Source organism: Meleagris gallopavo, chromosome 9, assembly GCF_905368555.1.
Source record: "Meleagris gallopavo chromosome 9, MGAL_WU_HG_1.1, whole genome shotgun sequence".
Taxonomy (NCBI): domain Eukaryota; kingdom Metazoa; phylum Chordata; class Aves; order Galliformes; family Phasianidae; genus Meleagris; species Meleagris gallopavo.
Window position 1 is genome coordinate 16,295,390 of NC_139412.1, and position 27,242 is coordinate 16,322,631.

At 49.1% G+C, this 27,242-nt stretch overlaps 1 protein-coding gene across 6 annotated transcripts; it reads left to right on the forward strand.

The window, feature by feature from the left end:
- The first annotated feature begins 1,377 nt into the window (after window positions 1-1,377).
- On the forward strand, window positions 1,378-27,105 carry TMEM255A (transmembrane protein 255A). 6 transcript variants are annotated; one of them, XM_085230331.1, is made up of 10 exons: window positions 1,378-1,539; window positions 4,968-5,110; window positions 9,716-9,778; window positions 15,216-15,305; window positions 17,081-17,143; window positions 18,085-18,173; window positions 20,308-20,467; window positions 21,053-21,196; window positions 23,894-24,011; window positions 24,479-27,105. In XM_085230331.1, exons 1-10 carry the CDS (start codon window positions 1,482-1,484, stop codon window positions 24,610-24,612), a joined length of 1,062 nt encoding a protein of 353 aa, XP_085086457.1. In that variant the 5' UTR covers window positions 1,378-1,481; the 3' UTR covers window positions 24,613-27,105. The 6 variants fall into 6 exon arrangements, with proteins under 6 accessions (XP_085086457.1, XP_085086458.1, XP_085086462.1 ...); XM_085230336.1 differs by having other exon boundaries at window positions 1,382-1,539; window positions 20,305-20,467; XM_085230332.1 differs by lacking the exon at window positions 15,216-15,305 and having other exon boundaries at window positions 1,379-1,539; window positions 20,305-20,467.
- The last annotated feature ends 137 nt before the right edge of the window (window positions 27,106-27,242 follow it).

Sequence of the window (27,242 nt, forward strand, 5' to 3'; positions counted from 1 at the left end):
TGCAGCTGTACTGTACTAATGGAGGGCCTCCAGCAGCGGCAAACATCCGACAAGGGAATGCGGGCACTGCGAGGAGAGGGGTGTCTGTTCACAAACACCGGTGCATCACTAGGGCTCTGCGCCTGCACATGTGTGCCTGTCAGTCACTGTGGGATCCTGCTTTACGTCTACAAACCACCCCACCCTCACCCCCCCGGTGCAGAGAGGGGCAGCAGAAGGGCAGGGTGATATTTATCCCGTTGCACTCAGGAGCACGGCATCGGCTTCCTGCACCAGGCTGGGGAGGAGGTCAAAACTTCCCTTATCAATGAATTATGGGTGCAAATACCTGCGCTGGGGGTACAGCACGGGGGTCCCACCGCTGAGCAGAATCAGCGTGCTGGGAGCAATGGGGTTGGTGGGAGGAAGCAGGGATGAGGGACTTGGGCACATCCCTTCCATAGGGCCAGACCCACACAGTTCCGCCAGAGGGCACGGAGAAGCTCGAGCATCGTTCAGATGGCACAGGGAGCCACCAGCCCAGCAGCGCTCCGCACAACTCTCGAGGAACAGCAGGGTTGGCTTTACACCACCGCGGCTTGTATTACACCATTAGGCCCGGCATAAGCGCAGCACCAGACACCGGCGCAGCTCATCCCCAGGCACCCCACCAGCACAGCCTGCAGCCGCGCTCCGCCAGGCCCCATTTAGAGGCGGGGGAATACCGCCCCGCCACAGCGCTGGGCCAAGGCCCGGGGCCGCAGCAGGGTCCAGCAGGCTGTGCACCATCTCACAGCCGCACGTGGCCGAGAGCCGCTCCCGGCCGTGCGAGCAAATGGGCGCGGCGGGAAGGAAAGGCTTCTGGCAGCGGCCCCGGGCAGTGCCGAGCTGCCGGCGCTGACCTGCCTGCTGCCGGGCAGCGCGGGGAGCCGTGGGTGTGCAGACACCCGCATCGCTTGCGCGCCAGGCTGTGCCGGTTCACCCGAGGCGAATGGCTGCTGCCCTCTCCGCTAATTGCTCTCTGCTCTGCTCCTGGGGGAGGCTGGTAATTAGGCTGGTACCCGATAGATAGCGGGGGGAGGGGAGGTTGAAGCAGAGAGAGGGTTCACTCCTTTTAACTTGATGAAACGTGCTCCGGCTGGAGATAACGACACGATTGGCACGTAGCGCCCCTCAGCCCGGGGCATTACGGTGATTTACAAGCAATCGCAGAGCCCGCTGGGGAGGTGCTTACAGCCCCATTTCGCAAAGCCGGCGCGGGGAACGGACGCCGAGGGCCGGCCCCGGCCCACCGCCACGCCACTCCCGCCCGGGCCGAACGCCGGCGGCCGGCACAGATGTGAGCGTTGCACAGGAATGACAGCGGCCCCGGCCCCGTTGCCCGGCCCCCCGCATTCAGCCCGCCCCCGGCCCGCCGCCCGCCTCTGCCGCCGCGCAGGCGCCGCTCCGCCGCTGCCCGGGCTGTGGCCGCGGCCGTGGCCCGGCGGGCTGCGGCGGGCAGCATGCGGCAATCCCTGACTCAGCAGCGGCCGGGCGGCATCGCCCTGCCCGACTCTGTGGGTGAGTGGGGGCCGTGCCGGGGCCGGGCCGCCACGTCGCGCGGAGGGGTGCGGGGCCGCGTTCCCGCAGAGCGCGGCGGGGGGCCCGTGCGCTTCGGGCGGTCGGGGCGACACGGCGGTGTGCGCCGTCCCGAACTCGGCGAGCCGTGCCGGGAAGCCTCGCCGGCAGCTCGCGTTCGGAGCGCCCGCGGCCGCCGTGCGAAGACGGCGTTGTGGAGGTCTGACGCGGGAACGGTCGCTTTGAAGCCGGCGCGCGTTCCGATTCAGCGAGAGGAGCCGGAGCGGTGTGCGCGGCACGACTGCTTGACACCGTTCTGACGGCCGGGCACGGCGCTGCGTGTGCGCGCAGCCCGCACTGCCCGCCTCGGGGCACCGGGCGCGGGCTGCGCTCCGGAGAGGCGTGGGGCTGCGCTGCGCGGCTGCGCCGACCGGGGCGGGGGGCGGGTCGGTGTTCTCGGTGTGCGCCTCGGTTGTGAGCTAGGAGATAACGTGAAAATGTCAGTGATGCCCCGTCCCTGGAGGTCTTCAAGTCCAGGTTGGATGGGGCCCTGGGCAGCCTGGTCTAGTATTAAATGGGGAGATTGATGGCCCTGCATGTGGCAGGGGGGTTGGAGATTCATGATCCTTGAGGTCCCTTCCAATCCTGGCCATTCTGTGATTCTGTGAAACGCACAGGCAGTGTGCTTCGGGCTAAGTGTTTGCTGTCACCCCGCACTCATCCCGCCCCACAGGGTCGCCCTGCACGGCCCGCTGTAAGGACCCCGGCTGTGCAAGAAGCGCTTACCTCTCACTTTGTGGGGGTCAGCAGGTCAGTGGCCGCGGTGCATTTAGGTGTCCTGGAGCACTGCAGAAGCGCTGGTGTTTGGGAGGTAACAGAAGTGTGGGATATAAAATCATTCAGGCTGGAAAAGACCTTAAAGATCATCGAGTCCAACTGCCATTTACCCTCGTCCTGTTGCCAGTGAGACCAGCCCTGCTCTCATTGCAATCACCTTTCAGATATTGGAAGAGAGCAATAAGGTTTCCCCTCAGCTTCCTCTTGTCCAGACCGAACAGCCCCAGTTCCTTCAGTCTCTCCTCATAGGCCATATTCTCCAAGCCCTTCACCAGCATGTTCATCACAGCATTCCTGATACAAGCCAGGATGCCATTGGCCTTCTTGGCCACCTGGGCACACTGCTGGCTCACATTCAGCCAACTGCCCATCAGCACACCAAGGTCCCTTTCCATCAGGCAGCTTTCCAGCCATTCGTCCCCAATCCTGTAGGGTTGCCTGGGATTGTTGTGACCAAAATGCAGGACCCGACACTTGGCCCTATTGAAACTCATACAGTTCACCTTGGTCCATTGCTCCAGTCTATCCAGGCCCCTCTGGAGTGCTTTTCTCCCCTCAGGCAGATCAACACTCCCTCCCAACTTGGTGTTGTTGCAGACTTACTGAGGGTGCATTCAATACACTTGCCAAGTTCATTAATGAAGAAGTTAAATAGAAGCAGCCCCAGTACCGAGCCCTGAGGGGCACTGCTCATGACTGGCAGCCAGTTGGATTTAACTCCATTGACCACAACTCTTTGGGCCTGGCCATGCAGCCAGTGTTTCACCCAGCAGAGCATATGCCCATCCAGACCAGGGACGGCCAGCTTCTCCACAAGGATGTTGTGGTGGACAGTGTCAAAGGCTTTACTGAGTCTTCATGGATTGTAACATAGAGAAGTCTAGGTCTATAGACTAGCTTATTCTCGTGTTTGGGGGAGTAAAATGAGAGTGCTGATTAAAGGTGCTGCCTGGGCTGTTCCAATAGTTACTTGTTTAGCTGCCTAGATACTAATTGTAGCTAAGAGCTCCTTGCTTTTGGTCCTTGGGATGTCCCCGTGCTACAGTTACAACTCCACTTAGGAGCACCAGCGGGAAGCTTGCAGCGGTGTTTCCTCCTGGAAACACCAATGGGTCATCAGGATGCTCCTTTCCTTGCACACCACTCCTGCACTGCACCTCCTGGTGCAATGCCTTGTGTGGCTGATGGCACCATGCAGCCCATGGAGCGGTTTGGTGAGGGCACCCTGTGGTGGGTGTTGAGGAGAGGGAACTGATTTGTGCCTAGGTGTATCAGCATGGCTGCTGGGATGAAGGCACATGACATAGGTAGCTTTGCTGCAGATACATTCACACCTACAAAAGAGGCTGTAGGCACCTGGGATGCACATTTTCAAGACAGCAAGCTGCCTTTGGGGCCTGAGGGACTCCTGTCTTTGGCAAATGTGGGCAGGGCAGTTGTGTTGGTCTTGGCCAAGCCCTCTCCACCCAGCTGAGTTATGTATTTATCTCTGCAGCTGCCAAGGAGCCTGCGTGCTTCAGGTGGGGTGTCCCATGGGTGACTTGCTTTAGGGAATATGCTTGGCAGGAGTAAAGGCAGCCCTGTGCTCTCTTGGGGCGCATCCCTGCCCTGCTTCTAAGTACCCTCTGAGGTGCAGCTGGAGATGTGCACACACCGCTTGGGAGCCTCTGGAGTGGGGAAATGTTTGCTTGCTCCGTGGGTGCTCTGAGGAGCCCCACGCTGTGGGCTGTGATTTGGAGTTTCCCCAGCAGCAGGCGCAGCCCGGGGCAGCAGGGAACCATTACAGCCCATTGCTGTGCCAGCTGCTCACTTCTACTGGGTTGTGTTTACATAATGTATGACATAGAATCAAAAGGATTGTTCTGAAAAGTGATTTAAAGATTGCAGAATAGGCACTGAATAAGCACCCCTGCAGATGTTGCTGAGCATAAGATGGAAGCTAGCTTTTCTCTTGTCTGATGGGATCACTATTTTATATTTATGCTCATTTGGGAGATCTATAAATACATTTAACAAAAAAAAAAGAAAAAAAAGAAAAAGAAAGAAACCAGAATTAGGCAGCTGCATATGAGTTTCCCTAATCCACAATTCATTATTCAAACATCTAAAAATACCTGGTCCTTGCTGAAAGTAGAGGTTGCTGCTGCAGGAGGAGTAGCTGTGACTTTATTTGGAGAACTGTGGACTCCTTGTGACATGTTTACAGCCAAGATTTCCCTCCCCAAAACAAGTGGCGTACAGTATGGCTGTTTGACTTAACGCAAGCAGACAGACCAGAAAAGAAATGAGTGCCTTGTGGTAGTGTTTCTCATTAGCTCAGTTGTCCCAAGGAGGATCTACTGTATCTAAATGAGCTTTGCAAAGTTATGGTTCTTAAGGATCTCTTCATCCACATCCGAACAGTGATATGTAAATGCATCTTCAGGTATCCTAGTAGAGATTGATAAACCACATTAGTGAAGGTGAAAAGAGGCGGCCAAAACCAAGAAAAGAAATTCACTGTAACATGGTTGGTGGTGGGAGGAAAAAGTCTGTGATACCATGACTGTCCCCAGATGGAATTAGCAAATTCTGTTGTATATGTGTGTTTTTAGGGTCATTCAATAGAAGAAAAAGAAATTCCCTCTACGTAACTGTGACTCTCCTCATTGTGTCAGTATTAATTCTAACGGTGGGCCTAGCTGCTACAACAAGAACCCAAAATGTGACTGTTGGAGGTTATTACCCAGGGGTTATTGTAAGTATAGAACTCCTAGGTAGGTCTAGAAAACGTATTGCCTACAAAGTCCCTTGTGATGCTGCAAATGTTATAAAGGGTGATCTTGTTCTGAATACTAATGTATGCTCAGCTACTTCATTGCCATTTGGTTTATTTGTTTTATTATTATTTTGCACCTGCTGCTCATTCCCATGCAAAAATCCCATCCAGTCAAGTGGCAGTTTCCCCAGAGCTTAGGTAATTACATGCTTTTGATCTAGAATCGAGACAGATAAATAGGTCTTACATCAGTCAAAGCAACCTGAGTACTTTGTTTGCATGCATCAGATTAACCCCAGCCAGACAGGACCAGAGGTGCCAGGAACAGCAGGGAGTCTAGATCTTACAATGATAGTGTTCCATCTGAATGGACCCACAAAGATCATCAAGTCCAGTTGTGAGATACTGCTCGTGTGAACTTACGGTCTAAAGTTCCCTTGCAGAAGTGTTCAACAACACTTGTTTCCGCAAGAACTGCTCTGGCAACTTGCAGGCAGAGCATCCACGTCAAAGCAGCTAATGCATTGATTTTTATTTTTCTTTAAATCAACAAATGAAAACGGGCTATTGTAGCTTCAGATAGCTTAAGCCAGAGAAGCCCGCTGGTGCCCAGCATTCCTGCCAGCATAGTACAGCCCTTTGCAGAAGTATGTGGGGAGAGTATCTCATGTCCATCCCAGCCCAGCACTGCATGAGCTGGACAGCACATCCTGGTCTGTTGCTGTGCGTGTCTGAGGCATCTTGTAAGGGAGCACAAAAAGGACCAAGCTGCAGCTACTTTTGGCTCTTGGGAGCTGAGTGTGGCTGCAGCCCTCCAGCTTGAAGTTTCTAGTGTGACAGCCATGGGTGCTGCACAGTTGGGTTCAGAGCCTCAAAGTTGGAGGCTCAAAGCCAGCTCAGATAAGCAGAGAGCTGTTTTTGCTTTCTTGCTCTCTGGTTTATTTACTGTGCACAGCCGATTTCTGGGAAGCTTTTACTTCTCTGTGGACGAGCTATTCTACAACTGAAGAAAGCCCCTCTGCAGCCCTTTGTGCGGAATGTTATTACCAACAGCATTAGTCTCTTTGATTTAGGATCGTTTTTCTGGCTTGTCCCAGTAACTCTGCATTTAGACCTGATGTTTTAAAAAGAGAAGCAGTGAGGAAAGGTGCTGAGCAGGATGGCAGGCTGGCTCCCAGCTCCCCGCACTGTCAGTGTGCAGGCCTCTGCCTGGAGCAACCCTGGGAGCGCCGCAGATGGCAGGCTGTTGTGCGCAGCCCCGTGACATCTCCCTTGCTATTTGTGCTCCAGCAGCGTCAGCATCGCTTACATCTTTCCTGAAACTCACTCTGCTCAACAGTTTCATGAATTCCTGCGCTTGGGCAGGTGGAGGCAGCCTGCCTCTGTGTGTAGGCCCTTCACCAGTTTTCCCCTCGGTCCATTAATCTGCTGTGTGGAAATGCGTGACAGCCTTACCTGGCCTTCCAAACAGGAAAATGTTCCCGTTTGTCGATGGATGCTTCGGTAGGCACTGAAAGCAGCTGATGCTCTGTAACAAGCTGGGCCCTTTCCCTTGCTGTGCTGAGGGGGCCCACTGGGGCTGCTGGGGAGGTGTCCCTGAGCGGTGACTTCTGCAGCATGCACCAGCTCTGTACCACTGTGGGGACTGTGCACGCCCACCCCAGGGGCCTCTGTGTGCCACCATGGTGCTGCACTGCGTTGGTGAGGATAAGGAACCAAGGAACCGCAACGCTCTGGTGTAGTCTAGCTTAGTGCCCCTCAGCCCAGGGTCACAAAGTGAGTGAGCAAGCAGAGCGGGAAGCTCCGTCTGCAGTCACGCAGCAGCCCTGTGGCAGTCTGGGTGGCAAGCAGCTGCCCTGGATGTGATGGCTCTATATGCATGCTGTCAGTGTCATCTGGCTGGCACAGGCTTCTCTAAGAGCAGATCTGTGCTGTGCCATCTGGCCTCCAGGGCACTCCTGGCCTGATGCTCTCTCCTGCCCTGCTTTGATCTCCTGTCTTGGCCAAGCAGAGAAGGATCTGTCTGCAGGGAGATAGGATCCCCCTGGCCTCTGCTCCAGAGGAAGAACCGAAGTAGGCACTGGAGACCTTCCATCCTTCAGGGGGATTTTCTTTTTTTTTTCCCACAAATAGTGCAGTTCCTCACTGATGCATCTGAAAGAGCTGGAGCTGAGGACATGATGGCATGTCTGTAGCCAGGCAACTGTCACCCTCAACCCTGACCACGGATCCCTTCGCAGCTACTTCTGTGAACCCTTCAACTGTGCCTCCATGTGAAATAGCATCAACTGTGGATGACTGATCCAGGCTTGGGAAGTCTGGATTGCAACGGTAATGCTCAGCAGGCAGGAGTAACCATTAGGCAGGCACAGAAGGCAAGTGCCCAGCAGTGGCCACATCTGTCACAGCTCTTTGCGAGGCAGCCACATTCAGGAAGGGGACAGTGCCTCTGTGAAGGCCACGGACAGAACATGGCTCTCAAATGTCTCCTTTGCTTTTCCTCGTTAAAGGCCATCTGTGTGGTACAAGTGCTCTCCCCAAGTTAGAACAGCTTCAAGCATTGGTGTTAATGATAGATCTTTCTTAGACTTTTACTGGCAAAACCTCTTCTCTAGTGGTTCCTTGTCAAGCAAGTTGATCTGGGGCTTTCCTCTGGAAAAGCATTTTTGTTTGTATTCTGTTGTCCTTTCAGACAATCCTATCCACCAGCAGATAACAATGACATAATTGATGCACATTACTAAGGTCTCTGGTGAAGAACGGTTTTTTTTGTTTCTGTTTTTTTTTTTCCCATTAATTCAGGATGAGAATCCACTGATTTATCTTCGCCCATTAGAGGTAATGGATCACTCTAATTTCTTCTTTTTGAATTATCCTGAATCATGTCAAGTCTTTCACCTTTTGCTTTGTGGCTGCTCTGAAGTGCCATGTGCACATTTCTCTTAAATGTGTTGGATCAAGTTTAAAGGGCACAGAATGGTTTTCTTGAGTGTTTCCATTAGGATTGCATTACCAAATAACTTCCCTGCTGCTGGATATCACCAGACTGAAAATATTACCAGGATCCATCTCTCTGTAATGCCTGGATTGCTGATCTTTGGACTTGAAATTGAACTTTAAGACTCCCCTTACTTAGGGAAGATGAGGATGGTTGTTTGCTCAGGCTGAATAAAATAATAAGGGACCAACCCAGGGGCAGCTCAGCAGCCCCCCAGTTGTCTTCCCCACCTGCCTGCAGCCAGGATACTGAGCAGTGCCGGGCGTCATTGCTGCGCTTCACACCATGGTAGCTGGTCTCTGATGTGGGGACAGCAGTCTGAGAGCTCAGGGTGCAGCTCAGACAGAATAGGTGGGAAGCAGAAGCTGGGTCACCTGCTTGACTTTAATCCCCTGCTGCTGGAGACTGCAGCCCTTGCTGCCTCTGGTGTCGGCACCAAATTTTACAGGGATTAAGCTGAGCAAGGTAAGATTTGACACCAACTTCATCATGTACCTGCTAAGCTCTGCTCGTGCCTCTCCTTGTTAGTACTGGGTTTGTTAAAGCTTTGCTTTCCATTCTGACATCTTAAATATCGAGTCCAGGTTACTTAGCCTGTTCTTGAGTCACTGCAGCTTATTTGTGCCTTACTCTGCTTCCTCAGGAGTTGTTCAGTTACTTAGCTTTCTTATCCAGGTCTTTACCACCCTCATCTATCAAATGACTTTGTAGCCTGCTGAATAGTAGCAATAGCAATTGTAGGACTTTCCCAGCATTTCTCTTTGCCAACTCAAGAGTTGTGCTACGCACTGATAAAAGACCTTTCTGATTGTGACCCTTACAGAAGCACTTCTGGATCTTCCTCTGTAGTGCACAGTTCCCTGTTTTTAGCCTGGTTGAGGTGTGCTGTGTCCTAGAAACTTCTCCACCTTAGCTAAATAGCTTATGGCCATAGAGAAATGGGGTGGAAAGCTGCTCCTAACTGGCTTTGCTGAGCTGAAATGAAAGCAAAGTTGTCAGCAAGAGGAAGAGATACTTTTGCTGGAGTAGCTCCTTCTGTTAGCTGGGCTGATGTGAGTTTCTGGTAAAAGACCCAAGCTGATGAAGCATCACTCCTGCAACTGAGGGAGGAGTAGAAGGTGCCAAAAAACCTGTTTCCTCAGTATCCTCTTTTATTTCATACTTTGTATCAAGAAACTGTGAGCTGAAAACTTAGGTGATTGCTCACATCCTTGGTGAGGTTATCAGAGTCTGGTCCTGAGATTGCTGGTGGTGTCCTGCTAGATCTGCATCTGAAGGCTACTGAATGTTGGTAGGGTAGTTTCCAAGGCAGCAGTCCATGTCCTCATCCACCCATTTCTGAGCATTACCAGGGAGGGTGCTGGAGACAGAACTCATCCTTTTGGTTTTTGCACATGCTTTTGGTGTTACATGAGGGGTATGCTTGACAGTCCCAGCTAGTGGGAGACTCCACTAACTTCCTTGCTGAGGGAAGAGTGCTCATGAAGTCAGTGTGCTTTTTGTGCTTCTGGATTTATGTTCTGTCTGTATGTGAAATACTTTGGGTGTCTTCCTGATCTAAATGCTAACAATATGTTGTCTTTCAGCTTGGTTTTGGGTCATTTCTTGGAATAATTGGATCAAACTTGATAGAGAACAAAAGGCAAATGGTAAGTTCATTATGCAGAGGGTTTTTTTGTTTGTTTGTTTTTTAAGACTAATTCAAATTCTGTGTGTGAAGAATGTTATTGGTTTTCCTAACCCTTCCAGGCTAGCATTGCATGCCTCATGAGAGCTATAGATGGTTCCTGGCAGCCCAGGAGAACCAGGCTGTTAACCCAGATATTTTTCTAAATTTGAGAAAATGCTCAAAGAAGCACAAAGTGACTACAGACAGTCTCATTGAACTCAGTGGGATTTTTCAAGGGCTTGAAATAGAGTGTTTGGAGATTTCAGGATACTTGGCACTTCATAGACTTATACCCAGCACATTTTATGTTGAGCTGTCACAGTATGTGACACATAATAGCCTAGGTATAATACATTTATTTTAAATCTTTTAAAATAAATTCCTGGAGGCTTGAAGCTCTGTGAAGACTGCTTTTGGCCACATTCTAATCCAAGCAAAGGACAGAGAAGGAGATCAAACAACCAACCCAGAGACTGGAGGGGAAAAGCCAGCAGAGGGCCCTCAGAAAGCCAGGTCTGAGGCTGAGTGCTCAGAGCTCTCTGCTTGGGATAGAAAATTCTGCTCTTGGAGAATGAATGACTTGAGACTGTGACACGATGAAAAGAATCAATATTGATATAACTGCAAAGCAGCCAACATCTCCAGAGTTGCTAATTGATGTGCGTGTTTCTATTCCTTGTTTTCAAACATCTCTTGAAGCAGGAATTTTTTTTTGTGCAATAGAGCTGCATTTGGGGTGTGAGAAGCACGGAAGAAGCCAGGTATGCAAACCATTACTCTCTGGTTCTCTCCTCACACTGCAAGGAGGGTTTCTTATGCTGAGAATCTTTGTGCAATGGGGACAGAGCACCCCAGATTGCCTTCTTTGATAAGCTTAGGAGACCTGTGTGTGGTTTTTTTGTCTCTTATGTCCCCTAGCCATGTCTTGCAGGTGCTGTTTCACAACCCTCTCTCTTCTCACCTGTGCTGAAGGCAGCAGCTGTAGAGCATGGAGCATCAGCAGCTGCAGTCTCCGTACAAACTCTGCCCCACACCTTAGTGGCAAGGCTCCTGCAGGTCTTCCCAATGTGAGATGGCACAGGGGGATGGTGCTGCAGCTGTCTGACCCTGCAGCCTGTCCTGCTCACTCACCAGTGTTGCCTGCTTTTGCAGCAGTGGAACTTCCTGTGCAGGGGGACTCATGGATGCTTAGCAGTGTCTGCTGCTAACCAGGGCTAAGGCAAGCTTGGCCAAGGGAGTCTGGAAAAATTCCTGCATGTACTGGGCTGCCCTTTGCTTTGCTAGAAATGTAATCCCCGCAGAGCATGGTGCTGGCAGCAGGGAGGAGGTGGGACAGATCCTGCAGGAGAGGAAACCTTTCTTTCCCAGAGTCAGACAGGGTGTGGGTGGGTGGGCTTCCCGGTGGCTATTTTTTGCTCTTTTTGCCCTGACTGGAAGAAGAGAACATCCTGTTCCGTCTGTCCTTGTAGGGTTTCTAAGCCTCTCGCTCACTGTGTAATAGCAGCAGGTCAGAGCCTGGTTGAGCAATCGTTACCTTATACCAATCCATTTCACACGTAACTGACGGTAAATAAGCTGGCTACTCTTCAAGGATGCCTTTCTCAGAGCACAAGAGCTCTCCTCCCCTCTGAATAAGAAAGCGAGCAGAGGAAGCAGGAAACCATCATGGCTCAGCACGGACCTGCTGGGCACACTGAGGGCAAAGAAAGGTGCGTACAAGCTCTGGAAACAAAGGTGCGTCACCTGGGAAGAATGCAAGGATGCCACCCAGACTTGCAAACTGAGATCAGGAAAGCCAAGGCACAGGCAGAACTGAACTTGATGAGGGATGTAAAAACAATATAAGGTCATTCTACAGATACATCGGCCAGAAGAGACAGGCCAAAATGAGTGTACCTCCTCTGGTAAATGTAAAAGGAGAACTGGCTTCAAGAGAAAGTGGAGGTACTGAATGAGTTCTTTGCCTCAGTCTTCACTGGCAGCCAGGATTCTAATACTTCTCGTGTCCTTGAGCCCTGCATCCCTAAAACTCTAGGTTGGGACCGGGGCAGTAAATCCCCCCCACTGTAAGGGCACAGCAAGTCCGAGACCGCCTCATGAGACTGAGTGTGTACAAGTCTATGGGGCCGGATGGTGTGCATCCCAGCGTTCTGAAGGAGCTGGCTGAGGTGGTTGCCGAGGCACTCTCCATCGTCTTTGAAAAGTTGTGGCTGTCAGGTGAGGTTCTGGATGACTGGAGGAAGGGTCACATCACTCCCGTATATAAGAATGGGACTTAGGGACCTACAGGCCGGTGAGTCTCACCTCTGTACCTGGGAAGATCATGGAACAGATCCTCCTGGATGATATACTTGATTACATGAGGAATGAGCGTGTGATATGAGACAGGCAGCACGGCTTCACCAGGGGAAGGTCATGCTTGACCAATCTGGTGGCCTTCTATGATGGAGTGACAGCATTGGTGGACAAGGGAAAGGCGACTGATGTCATTTACCTGGACATAAGCAAGGCCTTTGACATGGTCCCCCACCATATCCTTATCTCCAAATTGGAGGGACGTGGATTTGATGGGTGGACCACTCGATGGATAAGAAATTAGTTGAAAGGCTGCAGACAGAGGGTGGTGATCAATGGCTCTATGTCCAGGTGGAGGCCATTAACGAGCTGCATCCCCAGGGCTCTGTCTTGGGACCGGTGCTCTGTAACATCTTTATCAGTGACATTGATGACGGAATCGAGTGCACCCTCAGCAAGTTTGCTGATGACACCAAGCTGAGTGGTGCGGTTGACACGGTGGAAAGAAGGGAAGCCATTCAGAAGGACCTCAACAAACTTGAAAGGTGGACCCGGGTGAACCTAATGAGGTTCAACACAACAAAGTGCAAGGTTTGGCACTTGGGCCACAGGAATCCCAGGCATCCACACAGACTGGAAGGAGCGGACCTTGAGTCCCTGCAGAGAAGGACCTGGGGGTCCTGATGGATGAAAAACTGAACATGAGCCAGTAGTGTGCTCTTGCAGCTCGGAAAGCAAATGGGATCCTGGGCTCCATCAGAACAGGGGTGGCCAGCAGGGACAGAGAGGTGATTGTCCCCCTCTACTCTGCTCTTGTGAGGCCCCATGCAGTACTGCATCCAGGTCTGGAGCCCTCAGTACAAGAAAGACAGAGAGCTGTTGAAGAGGGTCCAGAGGAGAGCCACAAAGATGATCAGGGGACTGGAGCACCTCCCCTACAAAGACAGGCTGAGGGAGCTGGGCTTGTTCAGCCTGGAGAAAAGAAGGCTGTAGGGTGACCTCATTGCAGCCTTTCAGTACCTAAAGGGAGCCTACAGACAGGAAGGGAATCAACTCTTTGAAAGGGTAGGTAACAGCAGGATGAGGGGAAGTGGTTTGAAGTTGAGGGAGGGAAGATTTAGGTTGGATATCAGGGGAAGTTCTTTACTGTGAGAGTGGTGAGGTGCTGGAACAGCTGCCCAGAGAGGCTGTGGATGCCCGTCCATCCCTGGAGGTGTTTAATGCCAGGTTGGATGGGGCCCTGGGCAGCCTGGTCTGGTATTACATGTGGAGGTTGGTGGCCCTGCCTGTGGCAGGAGGGTTGGAGATTCATGATCCTTGGGGTCCCTTCCAACCTGGGCCATTCTCTGATTCTGTAAATGACAGCGTGGCTCTGACCTGGCTTGTTTGTTTATTCCAAAAAGCCCTAGATAACCAATGTCTGTTATTCTCATCTCTCTATCGTTGTGTCCTAAAAAGCATGTGTGACCCAGCTTTGCAAGGATTGCATCACTGCTGCCTGTTTGCAGTCTGGCGTGAGTCTGCCCTGACTGTAGAGGACACGCAGTAGCTATTGCTCATGATCTCCATATTTTATTCATGTCTTGCTTCACCCAGGGATGCTTAATTTTACAGTGGGCAGTCTTGCCCATTATATATTTCCATAGTACCACAGGCAGTGCAGAATGCTTTTATTTTTTGTGGACTTCAGCGGAGCCTTTCTTTAAGACAGAGTGCATTGCTCATTACTCAGTCACTCATGGTGATGTCAGGATGAGCTAAAAGCAACTTCTGCAGCCATGTTCCTGTGCCTGTTTCTGCCCAGGAGGCGGCTGGGGAGCACGAGGACCTGAGAGTGCCAACTTGGCCAAAGGGAGAACTGACCCGAGTCTGAATTCTCTCCAGTCTGCAGACAGAAATAGCCAGCTCCCCTTTCTCCCACCCCAGCAGATTGGCTTTCGTGCCGCGTGTCTGCGCCTTGCACTCAGCAGAGCAAGGGAGAGCATGGTGGTGCCAGCACTGAGGGCAGCCCTGCCTTTTGGGGAGCTGCGTGGTCCGTGCTCTGCCAGCTAAAAGTCAGCACTTTCTGATGCTGTGTGACAGCCGCTCATGCCATAGGAAAGCCATTACTACCAGCTTCACAAACCTTGTGTCGCTGTAACGTTGTCCAAAGGCAACTTCAGAGCGGAACCCGCCTATTTTAGGGTTCCTACGTTATCCAAGCCCAGTTTGTCTTGTCTGAATGCTACTCAGTGTAGCTGACTTCAGGCTTCTTTTTCTCCAGATCAGGGAGAGGAAACTGGCATATGCGAGGGCAGCAAACCCATTTCTGACACTGGATCCTTGGATCCTAATGAGGCTGTTATAAAAGTATCATAATTAACTCTATATCATTGTAAATAACCGTGTTAGTAGTTCCTATCTGCCAGTGGAGAGGACAAATAACCTAATTGTGTGTACAAAGTGTTTGGCTCACTTCCCATCTCCAAGGGTTATGCTTTTAAGGGAGGATATCCTTTCATGTATGCATGAAGTGCAGGAAAGTACAGAGGGAAACTTGCTACAGAATAACCAAAGCTGTAGAAAAGCATTCCTTCTTATTGGGATTGTAAGAAGCTTTCCCCCATTTTGTGGTTTCACTGGTTATGACAGAGAAACAGAATGGCCGTTGTAACTAACTGACAGTACCAGAAACGGAAGCCACTGTGGCTGGTGGGCTGAGATGGCCAGAGGAACATTGGTATGAGCAGATCACCTGCAGCTCTCTGGGTTGCAGGGAGAAGAAATTCCTCTTTTCTCTGCGGGGAAGAGTTAAGGACAAGCAGCAGCCAGAAGAGGAGGTGTATGGTCAGCCTAAGTTTAGCAATTTGGAGTCGTGGAAGATCTTATATTACAATATCAAGTTGTCTGGCACAGCTGTGCTGTTCCTGCTGCCTTGCCTCTACCCCCGTGGGAGAACAGGCACTTCTGAGACACACATCCCATTGACTTCAATGAGACCAGTCTGTGCAGCCAGGGCGAACATTTGGGTCATTGATTGCTTGAGGGCTTATTGACTGTGGTTTCTATATCCGTGTGGAAAGGACGCAGAATGTTTGGTTGTGGAGAAGCACATGACGCTTTGCTTTGTTTTCCTTCCTTAGCTGGTTGCATCGATCGTCTTCATCAGCTTTGGCGTCATTGCTGCATTCTGCTGTGCCATAGTAGATGGTGTCTTTGCTGCCAGACACATAGTAAGTGCTTCCAGGAAAACCAGAATCCTGCAGTATTTTTACTCTAGGAAAACAGGTGATGTGTTCACATCCCACAGCAGACCACATCCAACTCTGTAAATACATGTCACGTGCTGAATACTGGTTTAAATTGTAAAATGTAGAAAAATGTGTCAGCTTTACAAAAATATCCTGAGATGAGCAGTAAGCATTAAGATGTTAAAACATTGCTTTAGTTCTTCTGTCTGTGCTTCATGTGTTTACTGAATTAGCTGGTGCCAGGTGACAAGGTAGGAACAGTTGCATGTCTGACTTTGCATGTTGTGTTAGCAGAAGCTTCTAATGCTGACGGGACTGCTGGGTGCCGTAGTCGAGGGAAGCCATTGGGTACGGAGCTCTTTGAGGGGCTTCAGTACAAACAGGAAGTGATTTCAGTGGGCTCCAAGCCCTACTGCGGTCACGACCAGTCACTAGTACAGAGGGACATGCAAAAACTTCAGCTATTTGTATAACAATGGAAAAAAAACATGATCCCGTTTGAAGTTTTAAGTTGAAACTTAGAACTGCAGATTTTTTTTTTCCCTACAACGTTGGTGTAGGGCTTTTCTTTAAAAATAATTTATTTTTGCAAAATGAGATTTAAAAGACTCGTTTTAAGTTTATTTGTAATCAGAATGAAAGAAATGTCAGGATGTCACAGTTACCATCGGCTCTTTGTTCTTTGTTGTAAAGCAGACTCCTCTTTCCTGCCTTGGTTTGTTCAAACAGTAGAAAGGCTGCGGGACGGCCAGGTTTGTTTGCATGGCAGATGGTGCTCTGCAGGTGTGTGATAGGTCCCCACTGGTGACGAGCAAGCCGTGACCACCTCTGACCCCTTTCAGGGACTCGTGAAGTGTGAGCACTGATAAAATGATGAGGCTCATCCAACTCTTGGCTGATCCCAGCCATGTGGAGTGGAGCCCCGCAGGTTGGCTCTGAGATTTGTGGCGCTGTCCTGACAGGCTGGGTGATGATGTGAGTGGGCACTCGCTCCCACCCGCTGCCAGCATGCTTGTGCGTCTGTGGCGGAGCAACGAGGGCTCTGGTTTCTGCCTCTTGATTAACGGGTGTGCTTTTGGCCTCGCTTCACCTCCTAACCACCCAAGAATGTCACCGTCTGGCCAGAGACGTGCTCCCAGTACCCAAGCACATAGCGTTCCCTCTGGGGCACTGTGTGCTGGGTGACACCCACAGAGCAGGCCCCTGTGCCTGCAGGACGGCCAGGGCACGGCGCGTCCCCACAGCTGGTGTGCACAAATGAGGGAGCTGCCACTGCCTGGCCTCACTGCGGTGGGAATTCAGCGTTGCATTTTGGGAAGCAGGCTGCCCGTGAGCGAGAAGGTAATGTGTTTGTTTGTGCGCTGAGCCGTCCCTAATCCTCCAGAGGTTTCCCACCATTCACTCAGGAGCCCAGAAGGACAGATTTCCCGACAATTCGATGATAAATTGTAATGATTCAGCATGAAGAGCCCTTGGAAACACATCAGGTGGCCCCGGGAGACCTCTGGGAATATGAGGAATGAATGAATAATTTATTTCTCCCAGGGCAGAAGCCCTGCCTGGGTGAGGCTGCTGCTCCCACGTAGCTGCCACAGACATGCACCCCACAGCACTGCATCCAGAAGCTCTTGGGGGCTGGGGTGGTGCCTGCCATGGCTGGATGCTGAGGCAGAGCAGGGCCAATCTGAAGCCTGGCCCGAAGGCCAGCAGGTTTGGTTTTTGCTGGGGCATTAAACCTGGTGCTCTTCTTTTGGCAGGACCTGCGGCCACTGTATGCAGGACGATGCCAGTACTACTCCAAGAGCACCACGCCACCAGAGGTGAGAGCAGGTTGGGCTGTGCTGCCTCCTTGCAGGGCTAGCTTCACCTTGCAGGTGCAGAAGCCTCTCACCAGGCTGCTGCCACCATTTCCAGAGCTCTGCAGTCAGCAGCAGCTGGGAGCCAGGGCTGCTCTCCTCCACCAGAGGTGCCTGGAAAGGAGCAGGCAGAAAGGAGGGGGTGAGAGAGGAAAATACACTGATTTCTGTCAATCTTCAGCTGCACACAAACTACCACAACAGAATGTGGATTCAGAGTCCAGACAGCAGTAATTTCTGCTTGTATCTTCTCCACAGAGAAACCCTGTGAGGATGGGTGTTCACGCCACACCACCTTAGTGCATATGGACACTGTTGACTGCCTGTGCTCAGAGCTGAGAGTCCCTCTAGGTTTACTCCCATTTTTTTGAGGAGTTAGGAATAACTATGTTTCACCTTAAAATGCTTGAGGTGCAAATAAAATATTATGCCCAGGCACTGGTGGGGTCCGTTCTCTTTTTGGCCAAAAGACTGTCCAGGTTAGCTCTGGTGATACTACCCACAGGCAGTCAGTCTCTTTTCTCAGTTATTTTCCAGTATGGGAATCTTTCCCTCAGTTAGTGTCACCCTCTTGACAATTCCGTGCCCAGTTTGCCATCTGGGGAAGCCTTTCTTCAGCAATGCCTTATCTGTTTGCAGGAGTTGCACAACCCACTTCCTACGCAGGTGCATGCTTATCTGTGACTTCCCCATGGTGGAAGGATGGGGCTGATCTGCTCTACTCCCACGCATCTTTATCCCAGACTGCCTTCTTATAAGAGCTGTGCTGCAAGATAAGGAAAGAAAGATCTCCCTGGGACTGATCTTTGGATAAGTGCAAAATTACACGTAGAGCAGGCCAAATGGCAGGAATTGTCTGGTGATTGTGTCCGTGTGTACTCTGTGTTTCTTCTGAATTCACACAGGCAGTCTGTCACCCACAACGTCGTGCACCTTGCACACCGAAAATAAAAACCAACACCTGCTTCTGCTGTGACCTGTACAACTGTGGAAAGTGAGTAAGCTAGAAATACCATTCCTGGCATGGGGAGAGCGAGCAGTGTGGTGGTTTGTGGGCTTCTGAAAGGCCAGGATAATGCTGGACCAAAGTATTGATTAATGACAGCTGTTGTGGGAGGGGAACCAAAGCGACAGTTGTTTGCCATAAGGACTCCTGGTCAGAAAGGGGACAAGTAGGAGTAAAGGGGTACATGAATTATGTTAAAACCATGCCAACTACATGTAAGCCCAGCTGGAAGAGTGGGTGAGAGTTCCCATTACTTCCATTATTGGCCTTCCTCCCTTTTTTTCCCTTATGTATTTCATCCTAACCTTCCTTATCTGTTGGCACTGCTCGTTCATTGGATTTTATTTTAGAAGATAGTTATGAAAACTGGGACACTGTTCTTCCTCATTTTCCTCATTGTTTTGTTCTTCATTCCAGTAACAGGGAGGAGTGTTCACGAGCTAGTGCTACCTGCATGCTTATAAATGAGTGTCACAGCACTGTGCAAGGATGAGTTGGAAGAGTGATTACCAATAGAGCACCCCTGCACGGTGATCTTGCTGTTGTTGGATCTGGTTGCTGTGCTTGAACTAACCTCAGCACACATACTGCTTAAGTCATTTAGAGCGTCTGGTCTATGTCAGCAGAGAATAAATGATTTTCTTACTGCTAGCTCTTGCCTAGGGCTGTTTCAGGGTTAATATTTCTCATGGGCTGGCCCCCACTTAAATCACTGTCTGTGGTGGTAGGAGATCAAAAGATTCTATTAGGAGAGGGTGGTTTTGGGTGCTGGGAAGGGTAATCCCTGGTTTCTGTAGTATATTGTTTCTGTATAAGAATCTGCAGAACATAATTCGTTTTTCCTAAATGAGAGGAATGACATAGAAGTGATTGGAACAGAAAAATCTAACTGTTCTGTATTACGGGGTGGATTTTTTCCCAGTCAGCCAGGTTGAGGGTTCTGCCTCTGAGCTATTTTCCCCTATTTTAAAGCAATTATTTCAGAATTAATCTTGCTTGGTGCCACACAAGTGCTTTGCACTGAGGAGGTGCTGGTTCTTTTGGGATCTAGGTGGAAAAGGCACAGACACTCAAGGCTGGTTAGCTACTTTATTGTCTATAGGGTGGAAATTAGAGAAGTGACAGCAGCCTTGCATGCCTCCTAATGCTGAGAGCCCCAGCTGCAGCAACCTTGGGCGAGTCCCTTCATGTTGAACCCCACACAGGGTTATCATTACAGTATTTTTCAAAGCCTTTTATCTTTGGTGCTGAATATCCTTGATGATGAAGCAGGGTTCACTGAGAACAGTACACTCTTACACATCTGCATAAGAATGGGCTCTGCAGGCAGTACATACAGGCTGTGGTGTTAAAGACTGTCCAGTCTGTGCTCACATTACCTAGTTCAGGTCGTTCAGGCTATCAAGCAGGGCTTTGCAGCCAAGCCACTCGTTTAATCTCTGCCTCGATTCGACTTGAAATTGTTGTCTCCTCCACTGCGATCTCTTCTGCAGTGAGTCACTACAGCAAGGGTTGGGAAAAAAGAAAAGGAGAAGCTGAAAGTGAGTGACGAGGAAAGGAGAAGGCTCTTGTGTAAGAATCCTGCCAGCCCAGCCATGGTAGAGATGGAAAAGACGAGAAGTAGAGGAGGCTGAGACAGATGTTGTTGGTGGCTGGAGGCCAGCCATGCTGTCCTGCATTCCTCCCATCTAGCTGCTCGTGTGGCTGTGAGAAGCCTCCAGAGTGGCCCTTCCTTGGGACATGGACTGGTTTCTCTATGTGATTCCAGGTCAGATCTGTCCTTGGGAAGCCTCCAGGATAAAGAGCTGGCTCTGGAGATTTCAGGTGATGGAAATAAGAGGCAGATCCAGACTCAAGGGCAGTTTCATATTAGTAGAGCTGGCAGGACTTCTTTGTTTCACAACATATCAGGCCATCTCTTCTGCTGTTATCATGCAGGGAGATCTTAGATGCCACAAGAGTGGGATCTAGAAGGCTTTATCCCTGCTCCCATCTCAGTTGTCAGGTCCAGGTTATCATTAAATTGCAGATAGCATTTTACTGTCCATTGGAAGTGCTTAGGTTTTATTGTGTGGTGTGTTTTTTAATTTATTTTTTTTTTTCCCCCTCCCCTATCCAGCAGAGTAGAGATTTCTGGAGGATACTATGAATACATTGATGTCAGCAGCTGCCAAGACATCATCCATCTTTACCACTTACTTTGGTCAGCAACAATTTTGAACATAGTGGGGCTATTCCTGGGGATCATTACAGCAGCGATACTTGGAGGTTTTAAAGACATGGTAAGATGATACCAGTTTCTCTATGCATTAAAACAAATAAATCAAATTGCCTTTTTAAAATAATCATGAAAACAATTGTTGGTGTTTCTGTGCAAATGATCTTTGCATCACTGCAGTCTGGCCAGGAAGAAGGGCATGAAAGAACTGTAAGGAAAAACTGAAAACAAGTACCTGAACACAATTAGACAAGGTGAACAGAAATGTAGACTTTGTTTTCAAAAGGAACGTTCCCAGAGGTGTTGCAATTCCAGGGTGAATACAAATGAACTTTTTGTTTAAACCAGATGTTCCTTTTAATTGCACTGACCTTCTACAAGGAAATGTGTGCTGGTTGTTTGTGAGCTGTTGATTTTGTAGCACTAGTTGTGTTTTTCCTCCTGATTGTGAGGACGCAGTCTGAACAGTCATTTTGTTTTAGTAGTAGCATGCACCAAGCTGTTGCCAGGTTTGTTGTGGGGCAGAGTTGAGATCCATTTAAAAGACACACTCTGCTCCTCTATATATTCCTGTGTTCATTCAGCTGTCTGGTTTTGGTGACTGAAGTTGTCTGGGTTAGTGGCTGAGATGCTCTCTTTGTTTTAACAGACACCTTCCCTGCCTACGCTGAACTGCACGGTTGAAAATGCACATCCTACAGTGTCCTATTACTCAAGGCCACAGGTGACATCTTACAACACCTACTACCACAGCACTCCTCACCTGCCTCCCTACTCTGCATATGACTTTCAGGTACAGTTTGTTTTCTTCTTTCGTTGGAAGGTTAAATGCAGTCTGCAGGGCTCTGGAGGCCTGTCTTTCAATCGTTTACACAGTTTAATTTTCCTGTTCATACAAAGAATACCAAAGCTTTCCTTCTAGCCACTGGTGCTTGGCAGCACTCTCTCTTACTAAGACAACAAGCTCTCCTTGAAAAGAAGGCAGTAGGGCATGCTGCCTGCTTCCCCTATTGTTCACCAGTAGAGGCCACATTAAAAATAGGCACTGCCTCTGGCACCTTGCTGTGCACTGATGATAAAGACAAAGTGAGGTGTTCAGGTGCTAGTTTTTATTAGGCTAACTGCTGAGCCTGGAAGAAATAGATGAGCTTTTGGAAGAAAGCTCTTTGAGCTCTCAAAAACACGTATTGACTGAAAAGCTCATCTGCTTTTCCCACGCACTTCGGCTGGTCTAAGAACATTCCCTGCAGACACCACTGCTGCTGTAATCTCTCTTCTGAGTCATGGAACTTTGCTGCTAGAAACAGTGATTTCATTTGAATCCTACTGTCAATGTCAGTTTTCACTTGTTGAAACAGATGAGACTCTTTAATCTCAGCTCTTCTTTCAACTGGATGTTACCAGAGTGGTGATATTAACTTCACATCTTACATTTTCTTTGTGACTATCACAGCTGGGGACTTTTTTTTAATTAACAAGAGCTTAAGGTCTTGGATGTCAGATATGAGATGTGGTCTGCAATCACTGTCATCAGAGCTGTGCATTAAAGGTATCTTGCATCTAAACAGATTTAGATTTATTGCTAAGGCCACTGAACAACGCTGTTGTCAGAACATCCCAGAAATATTTGAACATCAGAATTCCTGAGACTTATCTGTACAGATTTTTAACTCATTTTTTAGGTTAGTGCAACCCAAGGCAGTCAGCAGCGTTGTGTAACATTTTCCTGCTGTAGAGATTCTAACCTCAGCATATTACCTAAGCAAGCTTCTCTACAAAGTCCATTTGCCAGACACTCTGCTGATAATAAGCACTGTTTCATTCTGTGCCTGTCTGTGCTGCAGTCCCACCAGCAGAGATCTCAGCATGGGTGGATTTGCCCTGCTTTTCAACCAGAAGCACTGCTGGGGCTCTCCTAGTGCTCACATCTCAGCCACCAGATGAAAGCCCCCTTGTCTCACTGCTGTGATACTACAGGTGTTGGCTTAGGAGCTGACACAAAAGCTGGTCAGCAATTAAGGTAATCTAAATTTAAAATAGCCAGGTCTCACTTTCAGGTGCTGTTCTAAGTCTGAGCCTTGCTTTTCTCCAGGAAATTTGGGAGCCCGCATGGGAACATCAGCTGAGGCCTCTGGTAGTGGATGCTCTTTCTCTTGTCTGATCTGAGCATTGTCTTTGCCACCTTGATGCCTTCTGCCCTGCTGTCCCTGTGGTGGTGCATGGAGCAGGCCCAGCCTCTCTTCCTTGCTTCTGCAGTCCCTCTCAGAGGCTGCATTTCCTTTAATGCAAGAATTGCCTTATTCAGAATGACTTCCCAGTCATTCACCCATCTTTTCCAAGAAAAAAAAATGTCCTGAATTTCTTAGGGAGTTTGTGACTCTGCATCTCTGCTTTCTCACACAACAGTAAGATGGCAGAACTAGCTCTCTGGTTTTTGGAAGAGCACAAGTCAATGGGAGTTAGCAACAGCCAGCACTGTGGCAGGTGTCATCTGCTGGCAGAGTGCTGTGTGGTGACAAGGGCTTTGCAATGGGCCAGGACAGGAACTGGGCAGGAGGAAACCCGCTGGGGTGGCAGCAGGCTGTGTGCTGTGCCTCCCTTAGTGTGGTTTGGTGGCCAGGGGCAGTTAGCTGAGTGCATCTCTGCCCCGTGGCATTTTGCCTTCTGTGAGTGGGTGCAGATGGGCTCACTTCACCCCAGCAGCAGCAGCAAATTCTGCCCCAGATCTCCCATTAGCAGAGGGAAATGAGCGCTGCCTTCCCAACGGCTGGATGCATTAGCAGGGCCAGGCAGCAGCCTGATGCCGAAGCCAGGCCAGCTGTGCAGAGGCAACAAAGGCAGCTCTCCTCCCAGCCCCAGGCTGTTGCCAGGCAGCAGTGCTCAGATGCTTGGTGGGCTGGCTTTGCTGACTGGTGCCCGCTGTGCTTTCAAACAGGAGTGATCTGTGTGACTTGCTGTGAGCTTATAGGTGACCAAGCTGGTTTTTGTGGGTTATATAGCACAGAATAAGCTGTCATGGGTCAGTTTTAGAGAGGTGGTGCAGGGTTTCAAAAAAGCACTGCCGAGATAAAATCCAACCTTGAATACTGTTTGCAGCTCAGCCTGGCGGGTGCGAGAGCTCTGCTCTGCTGTGGGCCCCTCAACAGTGCATCCTTCCTTCTGCAGCCTCCTGCTCGTAGTTGGCAGTGCGTGTCCGCACCCAAAGGACGAGGTGCGTCCAGGGCAGCACGAGGGGCTCAGTGCCTGGCTCTGAGCAGGAATGTGCTTCTCCTCGGGAGTGCAGAGTGCTGGGAGTGGGGCCCAGCGCCTTGGGTCCAGGCTGCTCTGTGAGCCTTAGCATGGGCCAGGTGGCAGTCAGGAACGCAAGGCTCAGCCCAGGAACATGCTTGTCAGGGGTAAAATTACTGTGCAGTACAGCCAGGAGAGCAATGTAAGTGTCAGTATTTCATTACCTGTTCAGAATTAATTTGTCTGGCCTATTTCTTGACAGAACGTGACATGGTCACGGCTCTGTGGCAGTGCCAGCATCATACGACCCAGCATCATACAACCCAAGGTACTGTGGAGAACAAAGGTATTCTGGAGAACACAAAGTAATTTTCAGGCATGTACGTATTTCCTACGTAAAACCTTTTGAAACTTTTTACTTACTGATGGAATAAATTGTTTGCTGCCATTATTATTATTTTAATTGATGATAAAAACTAGGGCAAAAAGAAAGTGTCTGCAGCCTGTTTGTTACCGGTGGCTGATATATGAAAGCTGAGATGTGAGAGAGCCTCATCAGTTTTTGGTTGTCCAGGCTACATGAGATGCAAGCAGGTGCGCAGCAGAAGCGATGGGAGAGAACCAGAATGCTCCTTCCATTTCAGGTCTCAGGAGTTTCATTATGCAGCACTGTTACTGTGCTTACCTTGAGCACAAAGAGTGATTCAGATACTCGCCATGTATGTCTGCACGCTTTGCAGAACTGAGTCTTGAAATATTAATCTTCCTCTGCTCTGTAATGTGATCCTGTTTTACCACTGCCCTTCACAACTGGAGATGTTACAGCATTCTTGCTTCCTCCCTGCAGCATTCCAGTGTGTTCCCAGCCTCCACTCCCTCCGGCCTCTCGGACGACCCGCAGTCAGTGTCACCATCTCCCAGCTACATGTGGTCCTCCAACGCTCCTCCTCGGTACTCGCCACCGTATTTTCCACCTTTTGAAAAGCCACCACCTTACACACCGTAAAGAATGAGGGGAAAGAGGAGCGAAATACTTGCCATTGAAATGATTGTGAACATTTTGTGTTTGTATCTTACTGTGGGAGGAAGGGGGGAGTAGATACAGAAGATAATTGCAAACATGAATACTTGATTGGACGATTCGTTCTTGCGAGACTTATTTCAGAGGTTTAACAGTGGGGTGTGAGGAAGGGGACATACTGCTGATGTTTTGCAGGGGACCTAAATTCCAACCTCCTCACTTTACAGTGAGGGTCATGGAGTCCTTGGTTTTTAATAAAGTGCAGACGATAGATTCTGGTCTGCCTTACTCCATCTTGAGCAAAGCTGAAGTAAGGGTAGCCAAGACCCACAGCTGCCCGGAGTATCATTCTGCTCGAGGTGAGGGTGCTTGCAGACAACTCAACCTGATGCTTGTTTTGTTTGGCCTTTGGCTACCAGTTTTTGGGGATTTTGTTGGGCTGCAGAGCTTGGCTCATGTCACTTGGTTACAGTCTATGGGATGGAAACCCTAGTGAGGAGCCGGGACGATGTCTTTAAAACTAACAGAGGTAACTTCATAGGGTGTTTTCTTATGTGTCTAGCAGAACAACGGGAATCTTTATTTATTTATTTATTTATTTATTTATTTATTAGGGGAAAAGCTTTAATAAGCTCTATTAGCTGATTTATTTGAGGACATTTCTTAAGATAGAAGGTGAAATGCAGTTGTCTTTCTTCCAAATTCTATGTCATGATGCCGAAGTCAAACCGTCTGGGTGGCTGCACTGCCTAAATCTTCAGAAACTGCCCGCAAGTCATTGAAACAATGCAGTGGAAACACTATTTTTCCTTTTGCTTGGTTAGGACTTTGTTTTAAGCTTGTAATTTTAACGGGTTGAATCGGCACCTTGAATAAGCAGTGTCTTAGTAGCTGTGTTATGGGCTGCACATATGGAAATTCCACGACTAGTTCTCCAAGATGTAAGTCTCACATGGATAAAATTCAACACCGTGTAATATAGGATGAAGCTGATAGGAATTTGCAATTATCGTTGTGACTTTCATTTAATCTTCAGCTGATGACTGTGCTGATTGATCTAGATTCCAACAGATTTTGCATGCGTCCTGCATTACAAAAGAAGGTCAGCTTTGTTACGTGACAGTGTCCTGTAAAGTGTGGTTTTACTCCAGTAAGTGACCTCAGATGACGGCTTTTAGATCTGAGCTGCTCAGCCTGAGCATTCCCAACTGCTTGCTTCAGAGAGAAAAAGTGAGGTATTGACATTTTATTCCTTATTTCCTAAAAATGGACTTTGCATCAGATTGCTGGCCCTAATCCCAAATTGCCTACATTTACATTCAGCTCTGATGCAGACAAGAAGATACCCAACAGCTCAATCTGGCGTGCAGAATATAAAATTGGTCCACATGCCAGGGAAAAAATCCAGAGTTACGTATTAAGCTGTGGCCTCTCTCTACTTTTAATCTAAAAGAAAAAGAAATGCTGTCAAAATGGAAAATGAACGCTGAAATCCCTGATCTCACTTTTCAAAGTACTCCACACTTTATAATGCTGTTTTCAATACTATGCATTTGCGAAGCCTGTAGGCTAGGCTGTGTGTTAACCTTCTCATTCCACTGTCCACTGCTAGTCAGTATGTTAGCCAGCTCAAGGATGACACTGTTTCTCCAGAAACAAACGTAGCTTTTTCTCCAGCAACAAGTGAAAAGAGTAGCTGGGGAAAGGAGTACAATCACAGGATTTGAAGCAGTGGTGTGTGCAGAACACATCCTGCTGGCATTCTGTTCTACTGCGGATGGTTCAAGCGCAGCTCTTGGAAATCTGCATACTGAAAACAACATATTAGAGTCTCATCCATTTTATATTAACATTTTTCTGAATGAAATCTTGTTCAAGAGATTGTGTGCGGTTTCACATCTACCCACAGACCTGGAATTTGAAAGGCACGTTCACTTAAATCAGAAAATTTGGTATTGCTGCATCTTTGAAATGGGAGGTCCCAGTCCTGTCCCAGCGCCAACAAACACGACACCATTTGTGCCTGTCTACTGAGCAGGGCTCGGGGGGCCAGGGCACTGCAGGGCAGGACAGAGGCAGTTCTAGAGGCTAACAGAACTGAGAGGCAGAGAAACAATAAGGAAACAATTGTGTCATCAGGTTTGATTTGACAAGAAACACTGAAATTAGGAAATTATCAGAATTCTTGTTTTCTAAGGAATATTTAAGCAAAAAGTACATTGCTGCTTTAAATTCACTGTAATACCATGAGGCCGTTGTCACATTTTAAAAATTACCTGTTTGATTTTTCTGTTGAATTACATGTTTCCTTCTGCTCAAGTAAAATAAGTGTTTCATGTGAATGCAACCTTCTGCACTGTGGTCATCATTTCTTACAGGAATGTAGAACTGTGAACCATCTGTACCCTTTTATTACTTTACCAAGGTCAAATAAACTGGTGTGACTTTTATAAGCGTTCATAAGCTGCATTTTGTGTTTTAGCAAGTTTTGTGTTTTGTGAGCACCTTCAGCATTCCTCGAGGAATTCGGTGTAACTGCATCTCTTTAACAACGAGCAGTATTTGCTGTATTGGGAAACTGGTGGTTCTA

Coding starts and splice junctions, on each gene's coding strand:
- TMEM255A (XM_085230336.1), top strand. CDS start 1,482: ATGCGGCAATCCCTGACTCAGCAGCGGCCGGGCGGCATCGCCCTGCCC. Junction 15,306..17,080: donor TCTTTGCTGCCAGACACATA/GTAAGTGCTTCC, acceptor TTCTTTTGGCAG/GACCTGCGGCCACTGTATGC. Junction 24,012..24,478: donor ACAAAGTAATTTTCAGGCAT/GTACGTATTTCC, acceptor TCCTCCCTGCAG/CATTCCAGTGTGTTCCCAGC.